General features: G+C 45.3%; 1 protein-coding gene across 4 annotated transcripts in view; it reads left to right on the forward strand.

Moving 5' to 3' along the window:
* LOC138472450 (polycystin-2-like protein 1) overlaps window positions 1-25,184 on the forward strand; it is a 2,384,383-nt gene that overhangs the window by 896,635 nt on the left and 1,462,564 nt on the right. For 3 of the 4 annotated variants that reach the window (XM_069610623.1, XM_069610624.1, XM_069610625.1), the window contains exon 4: window positions 21,066-21,319. In XM_069610623.1, coding sequence (XP_069466724.1) covers window positions 21,066-21,319 — 254 coding nt within the window. Of the gene's footprint in view, window positions 1-13,875; window positions 13,960-21,065; window positions 21,320-25,184 lie in introns of those variants that run through there. The other variant, XM_069610626.1, reaches the window with a different exon arrangement.

Consider the following 25,184-nt stretch of genomic DNA (forward strand, 5'->3'; position numbering starts at 1 on the left):
TATCTTACCTCTGGAGGCGTGATGGGGTTCCGAATTGGCGTCATCATGTGGGTGCTCAGAGGGTAGGCACTGTCCCCTGGTGAGGAGGTGATGGGTATCATTAGTGGGGTAGTGACATAACTCTGCATCTGACATGCATGCATGTGCAGTGCCATTCATACTCACCAAGCAGCCATGTATCGCCATGCCGCCCAGCTTCTAGGTCCCAGTTTAGGGTAGACATTCGGTAAATGAAGCTGTCGTGGGTGGACCCTGGATAGTTGGCATATACTGAGGTGATGATTCCCTTAGCATTACATACTACCTGCACGTTGATGGAATGCCAGTGCTTGCGGTTCCTATAGATGTGCTCAGATGCCCTGGGGGGACGTAGTGCCACATGGGTGCAGTCAATGGCACCTAACACTTTTGGAAATTGTGCCACACCGTAGAAATCGAGGGTGGCTGCCTGCCTTTCTGCAGGTGTCCTGGGCAGGTATATGTGCCTACGGACTGATGGGCGTGCAGTGATGATGTTCAAGACCTGGTGTAGGCAGCGTGACTGCGTGGACTGTGACACCCCACCCACTATGGCACTTGTCCGCTGAAATGATCCTGTGGCCAAGAAGTGCAGTACATTAAGGGCCTTCTCCAGGGGGCTGAGTGCTTGGGAGCACAGGGTGGGTGATGTGAGGTCATCCTCCCACTCACTGACCAGGTCCAGTATTATGTGTGGGGGAAACCTGTACCTCCCATACACCTGGTCATCAGGCATCCCAAAAAGGCTGGTTCTGGGAGTGAAAATTCGGGCCCTCACTATCCTCCTCCTCCTTTGGTAACCCACGGCCACTGCTGCTAGGAATGGTATATTCATCCTGGCGTATGAGCTTGTTTGTTGTTTGCGCGCACTTTTATGCTGCGCGGGTCGACGTACGCCTGCTTCATGCTGGTGTACGTGTCTCAGGATTGGACCATTTTTCTGCACGTCATAGGCGAACGTGCGAATCTTCCCGCCCACCCCAGGAATACACGTAGCACGCTCTCACAGGCACAGTCGCGGGTAAATATTCCCGCCCACCCCTGGAATACCTGTAACCCACTCTCACAGGCCCAATCGCGTGTGGAAGTTCACGCGCACCCCGAAGTACACGTACAATCGCGTGTGGAACTTCCTGCGCACCCCGTAGTACACGTACCCAGGCAAATCGCATATGGAAGTTCACGCGCTCCCCGAAGTACACGTACCAAGGCTAATCGCGTGTGGAACTTCCCGCGCACCCCGAGGTACACATACCCAGGCCAATCGCATGTGGAACTTCCCGCGCACCCCGAAGTACACATACCCAGGCAAATCGCACGGCTGGGGGGTGGGGGTGGTGAGAGACATGAGTGGGGGCCTGGTGGAGGCTGCCCCTGCACTGCTGGGGGGTGGGGGTGGTGGGAGACATGAGTGGGGGCCTGGTGGAGGCTGCCCCTAGTGGCTGGGGGGTGGGGGTGGTGGGAGACATGAGTGGGGGCCTGGTGGAGGCTGCCCCTGCACTGCTGGGGGGTGGGGGTGGTGGGAGACATGAGTGGGGGCCTGGTGGAGGCTGCCCCTGCACTGCTGGGGGGTGGGGGTGGTGGGAGACATGAGTGGGGGCCTGGTGGAGGCTGCCCCTGCACTGCTGGGAGGTGGGGGTGGTGGGAGACATGAGTGGGGGCCTGGTGGAGGCTGCCCCTGGTGGCTGTGGGATGGGGGTGGTGGGAGACATGAGTGGGGGCCTGGTGGAGGCTGCCCCTGGTGGCTGTGGGATGGGGGTGGTGGGAGACATGAGTGGGGACCTGGTGGAGGCTGCCCCTGCACTGCGGGGGGGTGGGGGTGGTGGGACACCTGAGTGGGGGCCTGGTGGAGGCTGCCCCTGCACTGCGGGGGCGTGGGGGTAATAGGGGACATGAGTGGGGGCCTGGTGGATGCTGCCCCTGCACTGCTGGGGGGTGGGGGTGGTGGGAGAGATGAGTGGGGGCCTGGTGGAGGCTGCCCCTGGTGGCTGTGGGATGGGGGTGGTGGGAGACATGAGTGGGGGCCTGGTGGAGGCTGCCCCTGCACTGCTGGGGGGTGGGGGTGGTGGGAGACATGAGTGGGGGCCTGGTGGAGGCTGCCCCTGCACTGCGGGGGGTGGGGGTAATAGGGGACATGAGTGGGGGCCTGGTGGAGGCTGCCCCTGCACTGCGGGGGGGTGGGGGTAATAGGGGACATGAGTGGGGGCCTGGTGGAGGCTGCCCCTGCACTGCTGGGGGGTGGGGGTGGTGGGAGACATGAGTGGGGGCCTGGTGGAGGCTGCCCCTGGTGGCTGTGGGATGGGGGTGGTGGGAGACATGAGTGGGGGCCTGGTGGAGGCTGCCCCTGCACTGCTGGGGGGTGGGGGTGGTGGGAGACATGAGTGGGGGCCTGGTGGAGGCTGCCCCTGGTGGCTGGGGGGTGGGGGTGGTGGGAGACATGAGTGGGGGCCTGGTGGAGGCTGCCCCTGCACTGATGGGGGGTGGGGGTGGTGGGAGACATGAGTGGGGGCCTGGTGGAGGCTGCCCCTGGTGGCTGGGGGGTGGGGGTGGTGGGAGACATGAGTGGGGGCCTGGTGGAGGCTGCCCCTGCACTGATGGGGGGCGGGGGTCGTGGGAGACATGAGTGGGGGCCTGGTGGAGGCTGCCCCTGCACTGCTGGGGGGTGGGGGTGGTGGGAGACATGAGTGGGGGCCTGGTGGAGGCTGCCCCTGGTGGCTGGGGGGTGGGGGTGGTGGGAGACATGTGTGGGGGCCTGGTGGAGGCTGCCCCTGCACTGATGGGGGGCGGGGGTCGTGGGAGACATGAGTGGGGGCCTGGTGAAGGCTGCCCCTGCACTGTGGGGGGTGGGGGTAATAAGGGACATGAGTGGGGGCCTGGTGGAGGCTGCCCCTGGTGGCTGGGGGGTGGGGGTGGTGGGAGACATGAGTGGGGGCCTGGTGGAGGCTGCCCCTGGTGGCTGTGGGATGGGGGTGGTGGGAGACATGAGTGGGGGCCTGGTGGAGGCTGCCCCTGCACTGCGGGGGGGTGGGGGTAATAGGGGACATGAGTGGGGGCCTGGTGGAGGCTGCCCCTGCACTGCTGGGGGGTGGGGGTGGTGGGAGACATGAGTGGGGGCCTGGTGGAGGCTGCCCCTGCACTGCTGGGGGGTGGGGGTGGTGGGAGACATGAGTGGGGGCCTGTGGAGGCTGCCCCTGGTGGCTGGGGGGTGGGGGTGGTGGGAGACATGAGTGGGGGCCTGGTGGAGGCTGCCCCTGCACTGATGGGGGGCGGGGGTCGTGGGAGACATGAGTGGGGGCCTGGTGGAGGCTGCCCCTGCACTGCGGGTGGTGGGGGTAATAGGGGACATGAGTGGGGGCCTGGTGGAGGCTGCCCCTGCACTGCGGGGGGGTGGGGGTAATAAGGGACATGAGTGGGGGCCTGGTGGAGGCTGCCCCTGGTGGCTGGGGGGTGGGGGTGGTGGGAGACATGCGTGGGGGCCTGGTGGAGGCTGCCCCTGGTGGCTGTGGGATGGGGGTGGTGGGAGACATGAGTGGGGGCCTGGTGGAGGCTGCCCCTGCACTGCGGGGGGGTGGGGGTAATAGGGGACATGAGTGGGGGCCTGGTGGAGGCTGCCCCTGCACTGCTGGGGGGTGGGGGTGGTGGGAGACATGAGTGGGGGCCTGGTGGAGGCTGCCCCTGCACTGCTGGGGGGTGGGGGTGGTGGGAGACATGAGTGGGGGCCTGGTGGAGGCTGCCCCTGGTGGCTGTGGGATGGGTTTGGTGGGAGACATGAGTGGGAGCCTGGTGGAGGCTGCCCCTGCACTGCGGGGGGTGGGGGTAATAGGGGACATGAGTGGGGGCCTGGTGGAGGCTGCCCCTGCACTGCTGGGGGGTGGGGGTGGTGGGAGACATGAGTGGGGGCCTGGTGGAGGCTGCCCCTGGTGGCTGTGGGATGGGGTGGTGGGAGACATGAGTGGGGGCCTGGTGGAGGCTGCCCCTGGTGGCTGGGGGGTGGTGGGAGACATGAGTGGGGGCCTGGTGGAGGCTGCCCCTGCACTGCTGGGGGGTGGGGGTGGAGGGAGACATGAGTGGGGGCCTGGTGGAGGCTGCCCCTGCACTGCGGGTGGTGGGGGTAATAGGGGACATGAGTGGGGGCCTGGTGGAGGCTGCCCCTGCACTCCGGGGGGTGGGGGTAATAGGGGACATGAGTGGGGGCCGGTGGAGGCTGCCCCTGCACTGCTGAGGGGTGGGGGTGGTGGGAGACATGAGTGGGGGCCTGGTGGAGGCTGCCCCTGGTGGCTGTGGGATGGGGGTGGTGGGAGACATGAGTGGGGGCCTGGTGGAGGCTGCCCCTGCACTGCTGGGGAGTGGGGGTGGTGGGAGACATGAGTGGGGGCCTGGTGGAGGCTGCCCCTGGTGGCTGGGGGGTGGGGGTGGTGGGAGACATGAGTGGGGGCCTGGTGGAGGCTGCCCCTGCACTGCTGGGGGGTGGGGGTAATAGGGGACATGAGTGGGTGCCTGGTGGAGGCTGCCCCTGGTGGCTGGGGGGTGTGGGTGGTGGGAGACATGTGTTGGTGATCACTAGTGCAAGGTGACATGTGGGTTGGCTGGTGGGCATGGCCATGGTGGATGGGTTGCCTGTGGGACATGAGCAGGGGTGCAGGGTAGTACCCTGTGGTGTGGGCTGCCTGCAGGGGCCGTGGAGGGTGTAGAGGGAACACCTGGGGGGACCCACATAGCAAAATCACGTGTAGCATTCCCCGGCACCACCGAAATACACGTACCCTGCACGAATCGCGTGTGACTCTTCCGCGCACATCGGAATACACGTACCCAGGCCAGTCGCGTGTGAAACTTCCCGCGCACCCCCACCTAGCCAGGCCAATCGCGTGTGGAACTTCCCGCGCACCCCGTAGTACACATACCCAGGCCAATCGCGTGTGGAACTTCCCACGCACCCCCACCTACCCAGGCCAATCGCGTGTGGAACTTCCCGCGCACCCCGAAGTACACGTACCGAGGCTAATCGCGTGTGGAACTTCCAGCGCACCCGGGAACACGTGCACACGCTATTTTTCACACAGCGGGTGTCCGTGTTTGTCGGGGCCCCTTTGCACCTCATTTGTCCTAGAGGGCCACTGTATGGGCCATTCATCATGGCTGTATATGGGTGCTTTTTGTTAGCGCACATTTTGGCGCACATTTTTTTCAGTCGCAGGGGCGCTACCGCCTGCTTTCTTGTGGCGTACTTGTTTGGCCCTGTGCGCGTCTTTGACCGTGCGCTGGTTTGCCCTATTCGATTCCATGAATACGGGTTGTAGGCGAGCGTGTGGGCGTTCCGCGCACTTGCCTCCTGTACTACCGCCGTGACGCCCATATTTTCACGCGTTGTTCCCCATTCCTAGTGTTACGCCCCGTGTTCCGCCTACTTTTGTGATGTGCGCCGCGCTATGTGCGATTGCGCAGTGGCCGTGGCGCACGCTGTTGGATGACCTGTTCGCCGGCGTGCGCGGCGCACATTTTTAGCGCACATCCAATGTTTTTCTCGCGCACGGACTTCCATGAATCGCTGTGCGCTGGTTTTCCTGCGATTTTCGCACTTGCACTGCGATTTTCGCACTTTTCCTGCGATTCGCACGTTTTGGCACCACTGCGCGGGATTTTTCGGCGCACATTAATTCCATGAATCGACCCCTTAGTGATATCTATGTCCACTCCACTGATACATTTCCCTGTTCGCTCCGCGGACAGGACACTGATTGGTTAATTGACTTCCGGCATGTCCGCGGACACGCAACGTGTTCGCTGATTGGCTGGAGTGAGGCACATTGTTTCGATGCGCCCACCACCTTGGATTTTCGGACATCCACGGACAGCGCGGCGGTGAACAGAGGCAAAATGCAATTTTGGGGAGTGTGTTGGTGTATAGGATTGCTAGGGGAGGTATGGGGTGCAAGAGATGGATCAAATACTGTATTTGTTTAGGTTGCAGGTGCGACTGATGTGTTTGCCATGTCCGCGGTCATCGCGGCTGTCCGCGGACATAATAAATGCACTACTAGCTATTTTACTTAAGTATGATGTTGGTATTGGGTTGTTAATAGAACATTTATTGTAATTAATATCCTCTATAAGCAGCCCACATACCACAGTCAAAATGTTTGGTAGCATAGGTATGTTATGCTGCGGTGGTTGTGGCTAGGGCCTAGAGTCTTGGGTGCATGGCCGAAGGCCATAAGCCTTCGGCCATGCACCCAAACCTCTAGGCCCTGGCCACAACCACTGCAACATAACACACCCATAGAATCAAAATCCCATCAAATATCCACAGCCCAAAAGATTGTGCACTGTTTCATTTGTAGAGTTTTATGTGAAGTTTTGGCTAGGCTATGCAGTTAAGATTGTACAGTTTGTAACAAGGACTGCGTCATGAGATACCCATGGAAGTAAACATTTTGGATTGTGGTGTATGGTTAGATGTTTGCTTGAATGGGTGTGTTATGCAGCAGTGTTTGTGAGTCCATTTATTTTACACTTACTGGTTGAGGTTTTTGTGGTTGTATGCAGTTTTTTCATGACATGGGTAATTGAACCAGACATACTTTTTCGATCTCTGTGTTAAAAGAAAATATCATATATTAGAGTAGGTAGTTCAAAATGAGTTATTGCATTGCATAATAGACATTTCTGTATTTTTTTGACCCTCATATTTAGTACTTTACAAGTACTATAGTTCAAACCAGTGTACTGCACAATTTGCTCAGTTTCTGTGTTTGTTTTCTAAATCATTGGGTCTGGGGGAAAAGAAATCCATGCTGGATCAAAAAAAAAAACTTCTATGTTGTGGTAAATATATTTCATTAATTGTTTTACTGTTTATTTCTTGTTTCTTGCTAATCTTCTATCTGTTGGCTTGTTGCCGATTTTTGGGGCAATTAGATACCTGTTGGCGTATTCTAATTGTTTATTTCTACTTTTTGGGTTGTTGCAGATTTTTGGGGGCAGTTAGATACCTGTTAGCATATTCTAACTGTATATTTCTTGTTTGATTTTAGTGGCATTTATTTATCTGTTTGCTTGTTGCAGAATCTTGGGGGAAATTAGATACCTGTTGGCGTATTCTAACTGTGTATTTCTTGTTACATTTTAGTGTCATTTATTTATCTGTTTGCTTGTTGCAGAATCTTGGGGCAGTTAGATACAAGTTGACGTACTCTAATTGTGCACAGTTTTGAAGTTGAAGTTTTGCTTATGTTCATACACAGATTACGTATAAAATTTTGGTTTTAAGAATATTAAGTAAGCGTTTACAAGATTTGCTGGTAATCTCTGCTTTACAGTAATGGTACTATTATTACATTTGAACCATCCACAATTCTTTTTTATGTATGCAGTGTAGTGACCTGCATTGGTTGTGGCTCCTGCGTGGTAGATTATACCTATTGCTGTGAAGGTTTTCTTACCAAGTAGTACTTGACCATGTGTGAATCCAGTCAGCTTACAGTTGTTTTTACCCTCTGCATTGTAACGTAAAAGCATTACTATAACGTATTTACTATGTGTCTGTATTTGGTGGAGGGATTATCTGAATTACAGGTAGTACATAATCTGCCATGGTTTGCATTTTGTACAAGTTGCTGAAATGGAATGGATTCACAGTTAGGTATGGATACATACATGAAGCGTTCATTAGGGACTTGTTCCTGTGACACATGGCTGCAGAGAGTGCATGTATGTTTTCACATGTATGAAATCTAGAAGATTTAATTTATAAGTATGTTTTTGTTTTCCAGTACTTGTAGTAAGTACATTAGAAATTCTTGTGGATGTTCTTGTGAGTTCATAGTGAATTTGACCATTCCAGCACAGTAGTCCAATTCTTGTCTTATTCCATGAACACTGCAAGTGTTGTCAGGATTGTTGGTTGCATTTCTATGAAGGACTAACATTTGCAAACACAATTGGTCTGTACTGTGTAAGTAAATGTTGTCAATAAATGGTATTGGAATAGAATATTTATTGCTACATTTGCGCAGCAATTTACACCAGTTGTATTTGAAAATGTGAATGGACCTGACAGTTCTGTGTCGAAGTCATTTGTTCGGAGGGTGTGTTGCTTCTTTGAAGAAGTAGTTGAGTTACTTTGACCAGTAGATTCTTCTTTGGTTGTGGTACTTGATGAAGTATTAGTTTCTTTTTTTTCTTTGGAGGAATTGCAGTGAGATCCTCTATCGTTTCAGTTTGAAGTAGTTTTCATTTACAACGTTTTGCTTTTTGTGGAACAGGATAGGTTTTTAGGGGTGTAAAGTGAACACAGTCTATTGTATTTTAGAATGCAAGGAATATCACTATTTACTTTACTTGCATCAAAGTTGATTAGAAACAGCCGTCAAGTGTACATAAGCGTGATAGTGCTAAATAGCTCATGCCTTCTTTAAAGACTGTGCTACCAATATCTGTCAATGCTTTATCTAGGGTAAGACCTTGTAATTTGTGAATGGTTACTGCGTATGCTAAAGTTAGTGAAAATTGTTCTCTGCGTACATACATGTATTTAAAAAGAAGGAAGCGGGCTGTTGAGCGTCCTATCCTTTTATCTTCTGATAGTTTGTCAAATGGAATATTGACATATTGAATGTTGTTGTCATGTGGGTATGTTTGAAAGCCAACAACTGTACCAAGTGCTCCATTAACTAGCCCTTGCTCCACGTCAAGGTTACGCTTAAGCATTACTCTACAGTTTAAAGATAATTTTAATATTTTCTCCAAACCAACTGTGTTGGAGATATAGTTTTCTAAGGTATTTAGTCTTGTTGTGGCTTGTTGACACATGGGTAGTGTCATACCATGTACATTCAGTTTATCTGTGGAGCAAATTTCAATTATTGGTTGCATTTCTTTTTTCAACATTGTTTTTTTGAATTTTGAACCGCTTGCAAGAGTTGGTTTCAAGGACATACAATTGACATTTTTGTGTGCTAATTTTTCCATGACATCAGTAGCACATGAGTTATGGCCATAGAGTGCATGGATCTGCCTGTTTTTTAATATTGATTCTGCTTCTTGAGATAGTACACCAACTCTAATACTTTTTAAAATGTTGGTGTATGTGAGGTCTGCAGACTGGCGCATGTTTTCTGTTAATTCTCTGTATTGGAAATGTTGCCAAAGGTTGACATTTCCTATGCTGCAAAGAGTTTTACGGCACAGTGTGTGCCCTTAGGTTTTAAAAATAGGTTCACCTTTCACTGGTGTCAATTGAAGATCTCCGAAAACAATAAAGTGTTTTCCTCCAAAGAGCTCTTCGTAGTCTGTTTTGAGGACCTCTTGTAATCCGAGGTGAATCAAAGCCAACAATAGGTTGGAGACCATGCTCACCTCATCTATTAGCAGCATTTTCATTTGTTTGAAAACTCTGCGTAGTTCCATTGCAGCTTCTGTGGAAAGTTTGTAATAGTCTAATTTGTTTTGGTGTTCTACTGGAAGGTGTAGTAATCAGTAATAATACGTTGTAGGCAGCTAAACCGTGTGGGGCAGTTACAACAGCTGACAGTTTGTTGTTTGTCAATTGTTGGAGGAACTTGCTGATGATTTTGTTTAAGAATGTTTTGCCTGAACCATCTTGACCACTCACTTATAACAGTATAGGTTTGTAGTCTTGGCAGGTACAGTTTTTATTTTCATGTTGCACACCATGTTCAATTTGTTTTGTTATATCTTGGAAAATGCTACGCTGCTCATTGTTCAGTTGTGATTTCAGTACAGCGAAGTCTTCTGTAGCTTGTTCATACTGACACATGGTGTTTTCTACTTCTGTCATGGCTAATTCTGCCTCATTTGCTATTAGTGACTGTCCAAGTGGTTCTTGGCTTCCTGTTACAGAAGGTTGACTACTGTCGGGAGTGTCCACTTCTATTTGGGCCTGGAGTTCTTCTTCGTGTTGCTGTTCATTGTGCAACATTGTTTGGTACTGTGTAAAGTTTACATCTGTTATAGTGCGTTCATCTCTTTTGAAAGTGTCTTCATAGGAATCATATGTATCCAGTAACTCTTCTTCTTTTCTCCATGGTTTAAAAAGTTGTAGCAGGGACATGTAATACAATTCTTTATGTTGAGGAGTTTTTAATGACAATTTGATATGATTAATTAAGCTGTGTTTGGTAAGTTTCACTAAGCTGCCTTCAGAATTTACAACTCTGAATCTACCTTTCTTTTCATCTGGTTTAATATTATTTTTGTATGTGAGGTTTTGGGCTACGTGGTAGAGACACATGGTTTCCAAAGTGGTACTCCTGTTTGGGTAGTATGTGTCCAGTAAATTGTTTTTCAAAATGTCTTGGCTGTTTGGATCATTTTTGGCTATTGTTTCCATGTCCTCATGTGATTTGAGAACTCTTTTTCTAGATTTAGCAGGACCAAGATTTAGCGATACTACATTGTCAGATTTTCCATACAAGGCACTACCGGTTAAACGGTCTGCAGCTTCATAGTAGCCACATTTTCTATGAGAGAGCATTTTATGCCTAAACTGTACAATTTCTATGATAGTGTTTTGTCAGATGATATGTCATCCCAGAAGTCCTGAAGTTCTGTTTTCTCTGTGTTGGTTAAGTAGGCTGTGACATATCGTGCAACTGCAGTGGAATTGTCTGCAATGTACTGCACTTCTATGTTTGCATTCCATCGGAGGGCAATGATTTCATTGTAATCATTAATGTATTTTGATTCTTCTGTTCTTTTTATGTAATATTTGTTCTTAGGTGATTTACCTTTGACATTATGTCTGACTGAAGACATGAAGTTGTTTACTTGACCTGTTGCTAAAACTGGTCTAGTGAAACCAAAGCGGCATTTGGTGTAGTATTTCCCTTTTTATAAATATTTGCGACGTCATTATTTCCCACATTTGTGTCTTTGAAATTGTAAAATTTGTGCATGAAAGTCACTATGTGTTGTTTGTAACGGAATTTCACAATTTACATATTTTTGGATGAACTTCAAAACAGTGGCATCACTGTCTTGACCAAATTTAGGAGCATCTTTAATCTATAATAGCATGTGGATGTGTGGTTCTCCTCTTGCTTGGTATTCTTTTCTCCAAAAGAAGTGTTAAACTTCGCAGAGGGGAGGAACAGTCTTATTACAAATAAAGTATAGCATAGCAATGAAGCGATGATGGAAATATCTTGATACATTTACAGGATCTAGAGAGCAGAGTTCTCCTGGTGTTTTTATATCTACATTTGTTTTGTTTTTGTTTGCTATATGTAGGAAATCGTGTAAATCTTCCCATGCATATTCTGCACAACTTAATGTAACAAACCAAGTAGGTGGGCCAAGGTTTCTTATCATACAGCGTACATCTCTGTGATGTCAGAGCCAGTATTCTTTTGTACCACGCATGTTTGCTAAAAGATGTGTAATACTTGACTGTAAATCTCATCTTTTTCTTTGCAATAATTGCATAGCTGACATATTTTGAAAATAGGTACCTGATTTTAATGTGTGTGCAACTCCGTAGCATAGAGTTGCTAGTTCACTTTCAAAGAGAAGGTGGAAGATGTATTCCACATTTTGTCTGAATCTGGGGTCATCAGAATACATTCGTAAAGAGCGATATTCTGATGCTGTTATCTGTGTGGGTCTATCATCATACCTGTCTGAGAGCAGAGCAGAGTGTAGGAGTTCATCCTGTTCCCAGCACAAGGTAGCATTCCTCACACTTCATCATCTATATGTTGACTTTAACTAAAAGGTCATTATGCATTTAGGCTCGGTAGATCAGGCTTTCAGAAACATACATGGCATGAATTATGCTCCTCTTAATTTTGGTCGCACAATTAGTCTCGGAGAGTCAGGAGTCAGGAAGACAGGAAGGCACGTAAACTACCGATTATCTACGTCCGTGGCTGGGATTCAAGGCCTGAAACTAAGCCAAAATAATGGCCTCATTTCTCGCATTTCTGTGCAAAGACACATTTACCAATTTCTCAAGCTCTGATCGTTTTCTGCATGTGGAATGAAAACCCAGAAAGTGAACAAAATAACCAAGGTGAAGTCTGGATGGCATAATTCAATGTGTGCGCTTAGGCAAACACAACATAATACAGAATGGATGCATTTTTAGAAAAGTTTTTCGTGATGGCATGATCAAACAGGGGCACATAAGTGTTCAAAAGTCAAATAAAGTCCAGTCGGCACTTTGGGGGACCCATAGGCATCTCTAGTTTAAAAACCTATCATTCTTGAAAAATAGAAAAAGTCTTTAGAATAAGGCTGCACTGTAGTTGGAGTAGAATAAAGGGATTTTTCAGTTTAATTCCAGTGGCCTGATGTTATCATATGGACAAAGATGAACCATCTGAAAATGGATTCTCTCATGAGAGGAGAGTGGAACAAAGACCTTGGATATGATGAGAGAAACTGAAACATGAAGTCTAATCAACACAAGATAGGTCGCTGGAGCAGCAACTTTAAGACGACAAAGTAGTGTTGGGATTCAGTGCCCGGATCAGTCACTGTTCAGGGCCTCAGAAACAGAAGACGATAAAACCAGAAAAACTGAACAAGACTCATCCAATGCTGAGTCAGTGGATCCCAAAGAAGATACTTTGTCTAGGGCGCATGTTGTAGTCATCACAATTCTGAAATTGCAGACAAGGGTCCTCAGCCAGCACAAGTAGAAGTTCCCAGTAGAAGTTCCCAGGCAGAGATGTAGGCAGAGAAGCAATCTTTCAATTGGCTTAACCAGGAGATTTTTGGGTTCAGAAAATGTGGCATGTGTTCTATGTGTCAATATGCACATGAGAAAATTACGATTTTCCAAGACAACTTTGGCAATCGGATCAGAATCAAGCAGAATATCAATTGTAAAACAAAAAATGTGGTTTATGCCATAATTTGCGCATGCAATGTCATTTATATTGGAAGTACAATTCGTCAACTACGGGTTCGAATCCTGGAACATTTGTCAGGGATTGCCTTTGGCTATCCATTGGCAGCAGCAGCATCAACTGGACCAAAAGAAAGATATTGGATTCATTGAATTACGGAATGTCAACCTTGGCAGGAGGTGTGGCAATCTCGAAGCCATGTTACGTCAGACAGAAGCACGTCCAATTTGCCATTACAGAACTCTAAAACTGGGTCTGAACACTGATAATGAAATGTATCCTTTTTGTGAATTATTGTTAGCATTAACAAACGTGTTGTTTGGGCACGTACAATCCAGAACTTGACCGAGATGTATGTTTCAAGGTATTTTTTTGTTTAGAAATATTTGGGGATAACTGACATGAACTCTCAACAAGAGCAGTCTCTGCTATGAACATTTTAATAGTTTATCTAACAACGGAAGCACAAGCAGTTGTCTACGCACTGGTAATTTTTAATGGAACACGCTGGTATCCAAGGCACATGAAGTACAAGCACCTTATGCATACGAGCAAAGAGGCACCGTTATGCACACCACAAACAAGTGACTCGTTTAAAATGTGTCCGTTAATGTTGATGTGCGTAAATAGATGCGCCAACACAATATCAAGTCCACCAATACGTGGTGACCAGTAATTTCAAATAACATAGCGACGAGGAGGTTGCCTATGCAACAAATATAACATAGAAAAATAACTTACGACTAATGGCCGTGTAACGCATGCAGTGCATTTCAACCAATGTCAATGACAAGCTGTAAATAACCGATTATGTAAAACACTATACGTATTTCTATATAAATGAGAAGCTAAAACCAGGGTTTGTATCGCTTGGTTTTATATACATATTGTTCATATACAAAATTGCAGCTCTCCCAAAATATGTCGGCTAGTTAATGGAAACTAACGAGGCACTGGCAGGTTGCCACGGCAACCTGCACACAATACAAGAATACTGTCTGCAGTTAAATAGCCGTTGTTCGCGCTGAATTCAGCTTAGCTGATGCGCTACCGAGCTACAAGCACAAAGGTATGTGTTCCATATTCAGATGGTTAATACATGGCACGGATGGTTTTAGTTCGTGCAGGTCCAAAAATCTGACCGCGTAATAGATGTTAAGTGAGCACAGAATGCTGTTTTTGTGCTGAGTGCTATAGGATCGACCAGGATAAATCCTTTGCACGGAATGCCATTTGTGAACCGAATATGTGCTTAAATGCATTGTGTTCGTGCAGACCTAGCGTGTCACTGCTCACCGGATATTAAATATGCACGGAAGTTCGTTCCACAATATGAACGTCTGCCGTAATATCAATTATGTTAAAATCTGTTCTACGATACGGAGACGCAAGCACAGGGAAAGTCAATCCTTACTTATATGTTTTGCATACATGCACGTATATGCAATTTGTAAATTGTGCTGGCATATGGCCTTGGCGGATGACTGCAAAACGTATATGCAGCTATCCACAAGGATTTAGAGGATGTTTTAAGTTTTCTTATACAGTGCTCTCAATTTCCGTTTTTGTACAGGGGATTTAACCCAGTTATTATGACATAATCAGACCACAGCAGAGTATTTGAGTACGACGGAATGATGTGAAACAAACTAACATGTTAAAATTGGTGACACTTGCATGAAATGGGATTTTTGGTGGGTTTACTTGGGTGGCTCATTAGTCCAACTGTATACTTAGCAACCTACCACAGATACATAAGGTTTGCCGTAGAATCTAACGACAAACGAAATTAGCAAGTTTCAAGGCGTGGAGCATTGGAATATCCACGTTTTTTGGCAGGTTGCTAACTGCTTCATTCACATCAATAATTATTCGTTCTTTAAATGAAAAGTATATTGTGTTTGACAAAAAATCATTTATATTTCTCATGGTAGTATGTTAGTTGAGAAAGTCACAATACTTACGGTTTTCTCTTTTTCAATGTTTTGCTCGTGTATCTTTTCCTTATTAATCCTTTCCCAAACCCAATCCCTTTTTTCTGTCTTGAACGCTGTTATACATGATATGTTACATAACGGTTCCATGTAATAATGTTGCCACAAAAATCTCGCCATGCAAAAATATCACCGAAAAATTGCCGTTTTTTGTGGCGACATTATTGCATGGAACATGCGGGGGACACCCCTGCAACCCCGAAACTTTTTTTTTTTTTTATAAATGTATTTTTTTTTTGCCCCTGTCGCCATATATATGGTCACCCAAATATAAATCGCCACGACATTTTCCCGGCGATATTATTTACGCCGGGAAATAATTTGTTCTTATTTGTTGCTGTTTCTATTATGTGTGATCTTGATTTGATTTGCATAGCCCTGATTTGAGAAAGGCAATGAGTTTGTTTTGCTGAAACACGTGTTAACATTCAAGGGCAAAATTGTGATTCATGTTCAGAATTGTGTGTGCTAATAAACAACAGTTTTTAAACCCTATGACCATGAAGTGTGGTGCAATTGTTTTCAGGAGAGTGTGATTACATGTGTTTTTTCTGTATAAAGAGGTGGGGTCTTGTACCTCTGTCTCTCCTGATAGTGCAACATTTGTTCAGACAGAACATCATCCCTTTTTTGGTCGCAGAGTATCCATAAATTGGTGCAAACAAACCCCCAGTTTTTCTTGAACCTGCAACTGAAGTCCCCTGGGCTGGACAAATGAACCTAGTTTGCAGTTGAAGTCAGGAACCCTTAAGGATTATCTCTTGGAGATAGAAAGCATTGCAGCAGCATCATTTCTGATTTTGCAAAATGTTGACCTTAGCCAGGTTCAGCTCTGGACTTACTTTGTTGGGAAAGCCAGTGGCCATCCCCACATCGGATTGGGAGTAGGGACATGTTGGATTTGTCCAGATTATGAAGACATGTCCAGTGACAGGAAGTGTCATGCCAGGGAAATGGAAGAAAATTGTGCTTCTGCAACCGGCAACCCAGGTACAAAAGGAGCTTTAGGGGAGCACAAACACAAAGCAGAGGTTACAGACCTAACATGTTGAGATGGAACATAGGGAAGGAGGAACACAGGTCACTTTGGGAATAGGAAAGGCAGGGATTTACTGCTGAATTTCTAAGGAGTCAGAAGATGTTACAGCAGGATGTCTTTTCTGTTGTTGGGTAATTCTTCCTTCTAAGTACTTCGGGATCGAATCTGAGCAACAGATAAGAGTACACTGTCTCTACTTTCATAACTATGCCAGGTGTTGGCGATTACCTCAATCTGCAATCACACACACATGCACCATTCTAGCTTTTGGCAGTCAGCCAATCAATACTGGTAGTAACATTCAAACGTTTCCAGTTTCTTTCGTTGGCAAACAGAGAGATGTAGATTTAAAAGCATTTACAGGAATCCCGTCTTCTGGTACTCAGACATCCCCAGTAGCCCCCCTTTGTGCGTTCTAGGCCAGAGTTCATGTCAGCATTGACCATGCATATACACACACATACACATTCACATGCGTGACAGAGTGCAGTTTCCAAGTTATTGGAGTTCATAAACAAGGAGAATCTATTTTGGGACTCTTTCACACAGTATGAAAGGTCCTCTATGCAGTAAAATGGCCACAAATAGTGCAGCCATATTTTAAGTTTACACTGCCACAAACCTGTAACAATGGCAAACTGACAGGGTGAGGTTACTCGTCAAGGCAAATTAAGGGACGCCTTTGTGGTACCCCCACCTTGGGAGGCATAAGGGCTCCCAGTAAGGCACAAACCTTAGAGCGTTGTGTTCCCACCAGCTTGAATAGGGCTCACTTGTGAAAATGATGGGGCCTTATATTAACTAAACCAAACATTTCAGAGGACTCTCAAAAATGGCAAAAAGGGACTCTGCACTATGCTTCCCCAAGCCAGAGGTTCCTCCCTAAGAATCTAAGAATGACCTCTGTAAGACACTCGCCCCTTGGTCCACTGATACAGTGCTCAAGCAAACCCCCCAACCCCCACCCGCCCTACTTCCACAGCACGGTCCTTCTACCCCCAAGCTTTGCACATTTCCTCTTCCCTGAAACAAAGTAGTGTAGAGGAAACTTCCCATGCTTCTGCAGTGTATGTGTAGGACAATTAAATTGGTCCATATTCTGCACACAGAATATTGTTACACACACCTTTTGGGCCACCCTGTAGGTTCACAGTCACAGCTTGATGGTATGCCTTTGCATAGTTAGCAACATCCCTGGCAGGAACTTGATATTTGAAAACCATAGTGGGAACTTTGCATCATGTCCGTGTATTCATGAACCTTTCTCACAGGTACAACACTACCTTGAAGAGAAAAGGGAGGTAACAGGAGTCCGAGTGATGGGAAAGAGAGAGAAGGTAGGATGACACAATTAGGTGTTGTGGGAAAAGGGCAGGGCAAGCAGTGTTAAGGTAGGGGAGAAAAACAAATAGGTGGTGATGTTACTGTGCCCAAAACAAGGCAACTGATCGTTGTGAGGGAACCTGTAGCTGCACTACACTGTCAATTCCATCCTTGTCAGCCAACGTTATGATATTGTCAGGATCACACCTATGTTGACCACGGCTTTTAAAACACATTTTGCATCCAACACTACCACAACATATCCTTACTTCTTAATTCACCTACTTTTGGCAAGCCACCCATCTTCGAATTCACCTTCGCCCACACTGCAAACAAAATGAAACCTACTTACTTTGACGAGATCACCGTCGACATTTAATTTACTCCCTTTGAAGACTCTCTGGTTGCGTTTATGCATGATTGTGAGAAGGTGGCCTAACACCAGTCAGTCCACCTGTAACTCCTTGCTATTTCTCCTGTTAACCAGGCCATGTTCGAGGCCCAGCTGAGGGGAAGCAGCCTAAACATACACATTGCTGAAGGTGTCTTGCTAGAGCGAGAAGACAATTACATTAGATAAATATGCATTACTTGATTGACTACTATGCAGGTGACTCATTAACCCATAATCACCCAAATATCACACGATGAATGCCTCTAGTCCTCCTTGTACAGACCTCAGCTTCTTCTGAGCTAGTTCTACACAGTAGCCACACTTTGCTAAGAATGATAGCCATGCTCTAATTGTAAAACAGACTAGGCTGGACAAGGACTATCAGCAGTCTGGATTGTGAGAAACTGAACAATAAAATGTGATACTTTAAGACTGTGTACTCTGCTCCCCAAGACTGAGCTTCTCCTTCAAGAATGAGTTTCATAAGATGCCTACCCCCTTGAACTACTGGGTCTGGTTATCCAGAAGACCTCTGACCCTCACAGCATGCATCTTTTTCCTCGAAATTGCACACAATCCACTCTACCCAGGAACAACTGGATATGCTGATGCAGCACTGTGCAGCGGGTTCTGTTTTTACCCCTACAATGTATGCGTTAGTAGATCAGGTGGGTCCACGCACCGTTAAGTGCTCAAACTATTCCATTTTGACATTCTTTAGCCCTTCTCTTTGCTTCTCAGGGAAGTTTGATGACATGCCAGTGCAAGGTTATGAATATATCTGGCTGCACTTTGACATCTCTTGATGCTAGAAATCCATGGTGGCACACTGACATTAAGTTCCATATTGGGCTTTTGCATTGTGTTCTCTAGCTAATCTTGAATGTTATCCACAGGTGCAAAGCTACCTGCATTCTTCACCACTGATGAATATGACCTGGGCGCAGGATCTGCCCGTTTTATATCGATGACTAAAGGCACATGTTGACAGGCCAGAGCTGTGGGACTTTCCCTAGCATCTGCATGCTTGAAGAAGTACAAATCATGTACAGTGGCACAAAATGCACCTAGAGTCACGTGAGCAGAATCACCACCCACCATCTTGTATTGAACAATTTACTGTTAGCAACCAAGGCAAGGTTAATTTTTAGACTGGTCAAACACCCTGAAATTCAGTGTAATTATAGGCCAGAACAACATTTAGAGAGCACTGACATGCAGGTGAAGTATTGGTTTGATGGATTCCAGGAGAGAGCGGTAGCACGCAAATGAATTCAATATTTTGGCAGATCAAAATTAGGAGGTCTGTGTACGTTGCATGTTGTTTTGGTAAAAAGAGTCTACCACCTGACGGGAAAGATCCAAATGTTAATGACAAGCTACTGAGAGCACATCTATTTGCATTCAATGAGACTGTTTTGTATATTTGCATATTTAGACTAATTAGCGAAAGTGAGGATGCACATGATGGCTATTTGTGAGGAATGGCAATAATGGTGTTTCAAAAGGTTTTAACTCTATTTACATTTTATTTTTATAATGAATGTTTAATGGAATTTCTTAAGCAAAAAAATGTAATAGCAATAAGTGTGAGAGTCATAGTATCAACCGTGCATCCTGTTCCCTGTCTGCCTGAGCTGCCTGAGACAGGAATCTGATAGACAGATAGAACTGATCAGATTAGCGTCCTGAATTTCATCTGGAGCAATCAGAATGTTAACTGCACAAGAAGGGTGGTGGGTCTTACAGAATAACTCTGCAGGATTCTCCCCAAACATCCTACTAGAGATTCCCTCTAAATTTTAGGTGGACCAGACCTGAACTATTCCCAAACCCCATGAGAGAGCATCTACTTAGGAAGTAACAGGTTCCAAAGAAACAGGTTATTTAGGGCTGCATCTCCCAGGATGCATCATATTTAGAGCTCCAAAACCAAGAGCAGATCAATTAATGGCTGCCAGTGATTCATAGGGAGATATAGTATAGGGAAAGACCAGTACATTCAGTGAGACCCCCTTAGAAAACAGGTGTGGGTCCTTGAAGTGAAAAGACTAACGGATTTCAACCCCTTCTCCCAGCAACATTGCTTGTAAACTCGAATATGTTTCCCTCCACCTGCAGCTGAAACATTTAAGGTGAGAAATGCTTCCTTCTCCCTTCTCAAAGGAAAAACGATTTTTCAAAGGTCGGAACTTTGTTAGAGGTTTTCCAATGTATTAGCCTTTTGTGTTCAAGGACAGCGAGGAGGCCAGGCAGGAGCAAAATAGCATAAAAATATTAGATCCTGCACTGGAAACCACTTAAAAGAAATCCAGAATAGTGTAAAGCCTTATAAAGACGCCCTGGCGTGGATTAGGAAAGCATATAACCAATCATTTTAAAGGTTTGCTTCAGACAATGTGAGGATGGTGAGGGCTTTAAACCTTAAGCGGGGAAAAGTGTCTTTTGGGATGGGTCTGAGAAGACGAGTTTACTGAGGCAGCTACAGAGCACCAGAGCAGTGGAGTGCTTTGAGCCCAGAAGAGAGGTGTACTCCAGTGAAGAAGAAAAAGAACCCTTCGACTCCAAAATATGTATGTGCTCCAGTGAGGTGAAGAAAGTCCCCTTCAATCCCAGAAGGCAATGTGCTCCAGTGCTGGGAGAGAAGAGCCCAATGTGCCCAAGAAGATGGGTCTGCCCCAGTGAGAAAGAAGTGAGCCCATCAGCCCAAAAGAGGGGTGGGCTGCAGTGTAGAAGAGGTGAACTCATGAGCTAACAAGAGGGGCAAGATGCAGTGAGAAAGAGGAGAGACCATGGGCCCAGATGAGAGGTGCACTCCAGTTAAAAGAGTGAGATGGAGTTAGACTATGATGCTCAAAAGAGGGGAGGTGCCACAGAGGGTAGGGCCTCTTGACCCTATAAGAGTTGAGTAAAAAGTGCTGAGAAAGAAAGCCCAAAGAAGTGGAGGACTTTTGGGACACTTCACCTGGAAAAGTGAGGACAATTGAACTCTAGCAATCACTAAGCAGGGGACCTTCCTGGCTGGAACCTTCTGTATGCCTTTCATTTTTCTGTCCTTCATTTATCATCCTGAGTTCAAGGACTGTTTCCCATGAACCTTTATGTTACAACCATCCTGAACCAATGTCCATGCAATAGTCATAGGTTTTAATTTTGTTTAATAAAAGCTTTACATGTATTCTGGTGTGGAGTTGTCATGTGTTTCCTTAGCCATGTGCAAGTATTCTCACTTTGTTAAAAACAAATGCTGTCTACAAAATGGCAAAGATGGCTTTTCAACTACTGCCTTGGGTAATTTGAACTTATCTCAAACTTTTTTAACACAGGACCCCCGTGGTTACAAAGCGTATTGCGACTTTTGAAATGACTGATTTCTTGTTGATACGTTTGTTTCTCAGCCTAAACGTGTGGTCTCCTTTTTTCAGTTTGCACAAGGTCCCCTGCTGGATGGTCTTTATTGGACAAAGTGGTACAACAATCAATCTTTGGACCAGAGCACTCGATCCTTCATCTACTATGAAAATGTACTGCTGGGTGTCCCTCGAATTCGGCAGTTAAAAGTAAAGAACAACTCCTGTAATGTGCACAAAGATTTCAAAGATGATATTTCAGGGTGTTATGATGTATATACCAAGGAAAAGGAGGACACAGCCATATGTGGATCCACCAATGGGACAGCGTGAGTGCATACATATCTTAAAATGTAAACTGCAATAGTGGTGAATTCAACAGCAGATGTACAATAGATTGAATGTTTCAGTTAGAACTAGTGGCACAGAATATGAATTACTTTTATGAAAGAAGAAGGTTTCTGATTGTGTACATTGCAATCATTAAATATATCACTTCATTAAAGACAGACAGATGCTAAGCACCAGACGGTATCTAGTATTCCTTTACACAAACATTCTATTATTTATTTATCAGATACAAAATTCAAAGCAACCTTTCCAGTGAAGTAATGGAACAGACTTATTCACATTATTTCTCTGCAATTATACCTTATTTAAACCAATTTATCTCATGCATTCATTATACACAAAAAAGGTCTGTCATTCTTTACAACGTGGAAAATAAAACCAGTAGTAGGAACAATAACAGAAGACACACTAACAAAATTTAAAAAGACGGCCTTCCGTATAGAACCATGTAGATATACCTTAAAGCAAACATAATTCCTCTATAATTACAAATTAAAAATGCCCCATGTTTGCTACTCTAAGATGAGGAAAATAAGAATAACCTAAGTGCAATGATTACAATGGATCTTATGGTCTTCACTATTAACACAGCTAGGAAGAAAGTAAGATTATTATCAACACATTAATAGAAACTGGAAAAAGTCTGCAGTTTATCCAACAATAACTGAAGGTGAAGAGAAATTGGTCAACAGCAATCACAAATTGAGATTTTCAAAAATGAAACATTGAGAAAAAAGTAAATATATTGAAAAAGATAGATTATATATAGTCTACCCTTCGCATTAACTTCATCCAACTCCCATTCTTCAAATCCTTTAACAGACAAAAAGGAGGATTCAAAAATAACAATAACAGGTGGGTCCCATTTTCAGACTCTATGAGTAGATCCTCAGGAGGGAGGAAATACCTGTGCAATCCAAAAGAAATCAGAACTTCATGCATCCACAAAAAACATTTTAAGTGTGGGCGTCTCAGAGAATAATTAAATTTTATGCAAATCAAGGTTACTCAAACCAGCTTTCCCCAGGGTCTTATAGACCCAGGAAAAATATAAAGTAAAAAAGAAAAGCTCAGGCGCGCACTCCAAGTACTTTCGAGTCGCCAACTCTCTTCAGGGAGGCTGTGTTTCTTTTCAGCTGTTGCGAATTACTTTTTTAATTACAGTCTCAAGTAATTCTGGTCATTGTAGTAATGGCACAATGTTTTGCTCAGGAGACCAGGAACTAACTCCCCTCCAAACACACACATCTTACCCAAAATTGGGGGAGGGGGAAAAAACCATGATTATGGCTCTCCAAAATGAGGGCATGACAATCCCCGGTGCTTCTGCCTCCTGGACCCGGGCTTCCTGCAACATTAAGTAAAAAAGAAAAGGTCAGTTGCACACTCTAGTTCCCAGTCATTTAATCCTTAAACTAGTAATAACAGGGTTTGATCCCAGCAATGTTAAAAAATAACAGGGTTAAATCCCAAATGTGAGTGGTAACAGGGTTAAATCCCACAAAATGTTCAAAAAAATATACCAGGGTTAAATCCCACCTGCCAGTTCAAATGCACAGTAGTTCTGCTCCTCCAAGTACTTTCAAGTCTCCAACTCTCTCCAGGGAGGCTGTGTTTTTTTTCAGCTGTTGCCAATTACTTTTTTAATTACAGTCTCAAGGAATTCTGGTCATTGTAGTGATGGCACAATGTTTTGTTCAGGAGACCAGGAACTAACTCCCCTCCAAACACACACATTTTACCAAAATTGGGGGATGTGGGAAAACCATGGTCATGCTCTCCAAATTGAGGGCATGACAACCCCCGGTGCATCCCTACAAAGACCAGAATTCCTTGAGACTGTAATTAAAAAAGTGTTTTTATTACAGTGTTTGTTATGTTTTAACATTGCTGGGATCAATCCCTGTTAGTACTAGTTTAAGCATTAACTGACTGGGAACTAGAGTGCGTGCCTGACCGTTTATTTTTTCCAGGAAAAATATACATTGAAGTAAATAGCATGACGATTTGTATCCTTCCAAATGTCAATCTGGACCATAACATGGAAACATTTCCCATGGAAGGCACGTCCATTGGCCGTAACAGCAAACAGAATAAGTTGAAATAAGACATTCTTTCTCCAAAATAAGGCTGAAAGCATACCTTTCACAATATGAACATGGAAGACATGCTAATGCAACTAGCTTTATACCAGCATTATGGTTTAGCGTACTTTGTTGCCTCTGTCCCAGATAAACTATTAACATTTAAAAAGACTATCATGAGGCAAATTTAATCGGCTACATTTCAGAAGAGTAAAACATGGCAAAAATACTGGGGATCTCTGAACGACCCTAGAAGATACCAGGACAGATTATACAGATTGATGTCAAAGATCGAGGGAAAGTAATTCTCTGCACTAAGAAGTATGAAACTGACATTTATCTACTCGTGAAGAAAAGCATACATGCCTTGAGATCCAACAAAATCAAGACAACTCAAATTCAAGAACTATCTAAAAAAGCTATTGAAGAATACATAAGTGAAACAGAATGTCTATTCCCAAACTGTGAAAGTCTTAGTATGACCACCTTTTTCATCCTACCAAATTAAAATAGAACAGGAATGTCCACCTTGGAGTCTGATAATATTGGGCTGTGGGACATTAGATGTGTGTGTGAATTCGATGATATGTAAATATGTGGAACAATTTTGCAAATACATAGATTATTTCCATATAGCCCTGCCTAAAAACATGAGAGATTTCCTCTGAGATGCTACAGATATTATTAATCTTTTGGAAGACTTGGACTCCAACTTTAAATGGTAAATTATACTGAGTTTTTATTTGGAATCACTTTATGGAAGCATCCATCAGCAAGGTGTGAAAGAAAAGTTAACTTTTGCACCAGAAGAAAGAGATAAATCACATTTGATGCCAACCTAATTTATATATTGACTACCTTAATGTCGCGCTGTTCAAATGTTCAAAAACCTCTTTAACCATAAAGCAGATTTCTAATTACAGACAAAGGGAATGGCCTCGGGGGCAGCTTTTGCTCCCTTTTTTGGCACAATTACATATGGTGTCCCAAAGATTCCTTAATAACCTGTATAATTCCAGGAATAACATCTAGAATTGGTTCATATATCATATCTTGAGAATATGGCAGGATACCAAATAAGAGCTTGAACAATGCCATGGTTGACAAAACTCTAAATCCTGTTTTGAGTTCAGTGATTATGAGTTTTTCCATTGCAGAAGTCTATATGTGAGCAGGCTTCTGAGCTGCTGTCTCTCTTTGCACAAATGTGTCAAAATGTTAAAAAAACAAAAACAAAAAAAAACATGAAACAGTCGTTTATTTGTAGCATGAAAGGATTCGGACCTAAACTGGGCTACCTAGAAAATCAGGGTGAAGAGAAAGCCGTGGAAGAAATCCGTCCTTCAAGTGTGCACACGTCCACCGCGGCCGCAGCCATTGCAGCAACAGCACAATGGCATTTGTTGTAAGTATTCAGTGGACTTCCCACTCCGGAGTTACCTCCATAAATATTCCACCGAAGTGAGCCCCTGGGTGAGGTATGTTTGTTGTATACCACACAGGGATACAATAGTCTAGTTATTTTTCCCTACTCTAAAATAAAGAGACAGTCTGGAAATGCGATTGGAATATGCACCAGGGCGCAACTCTGTTGTGAACATTTTTGTCTCCCACATTTTCTGAGCAAACATCAGATCATGGATAGCCTTGTTAGAGGCTCACTAAAAGACCTGGTATTAAGATGGTAAGTGATATTGCATCGAGGCCTAGGTTGAGGTGTTCATTTTTTCACCGAGGAGTACGAGTGTCCAATATTTTC

The sequence above is a fragment of the Ambystoma mexicanum genome, chromosome 8 (genome assembly GCF_040938575.1).
Source record: "Ambystoma mexicanum isolate Mex_15411 chromosome 8, UKY_AmexF1_1, whole genome shotgun sequence".
In the NCBI taxonomy this organism is placed as follows: domain Eukaryota; kingdom Metazoa; phylum Chordata; class Amphibia; order Caudata; family Ambystomatidae; genus Ambystoma; species Ambystoma mexicanum.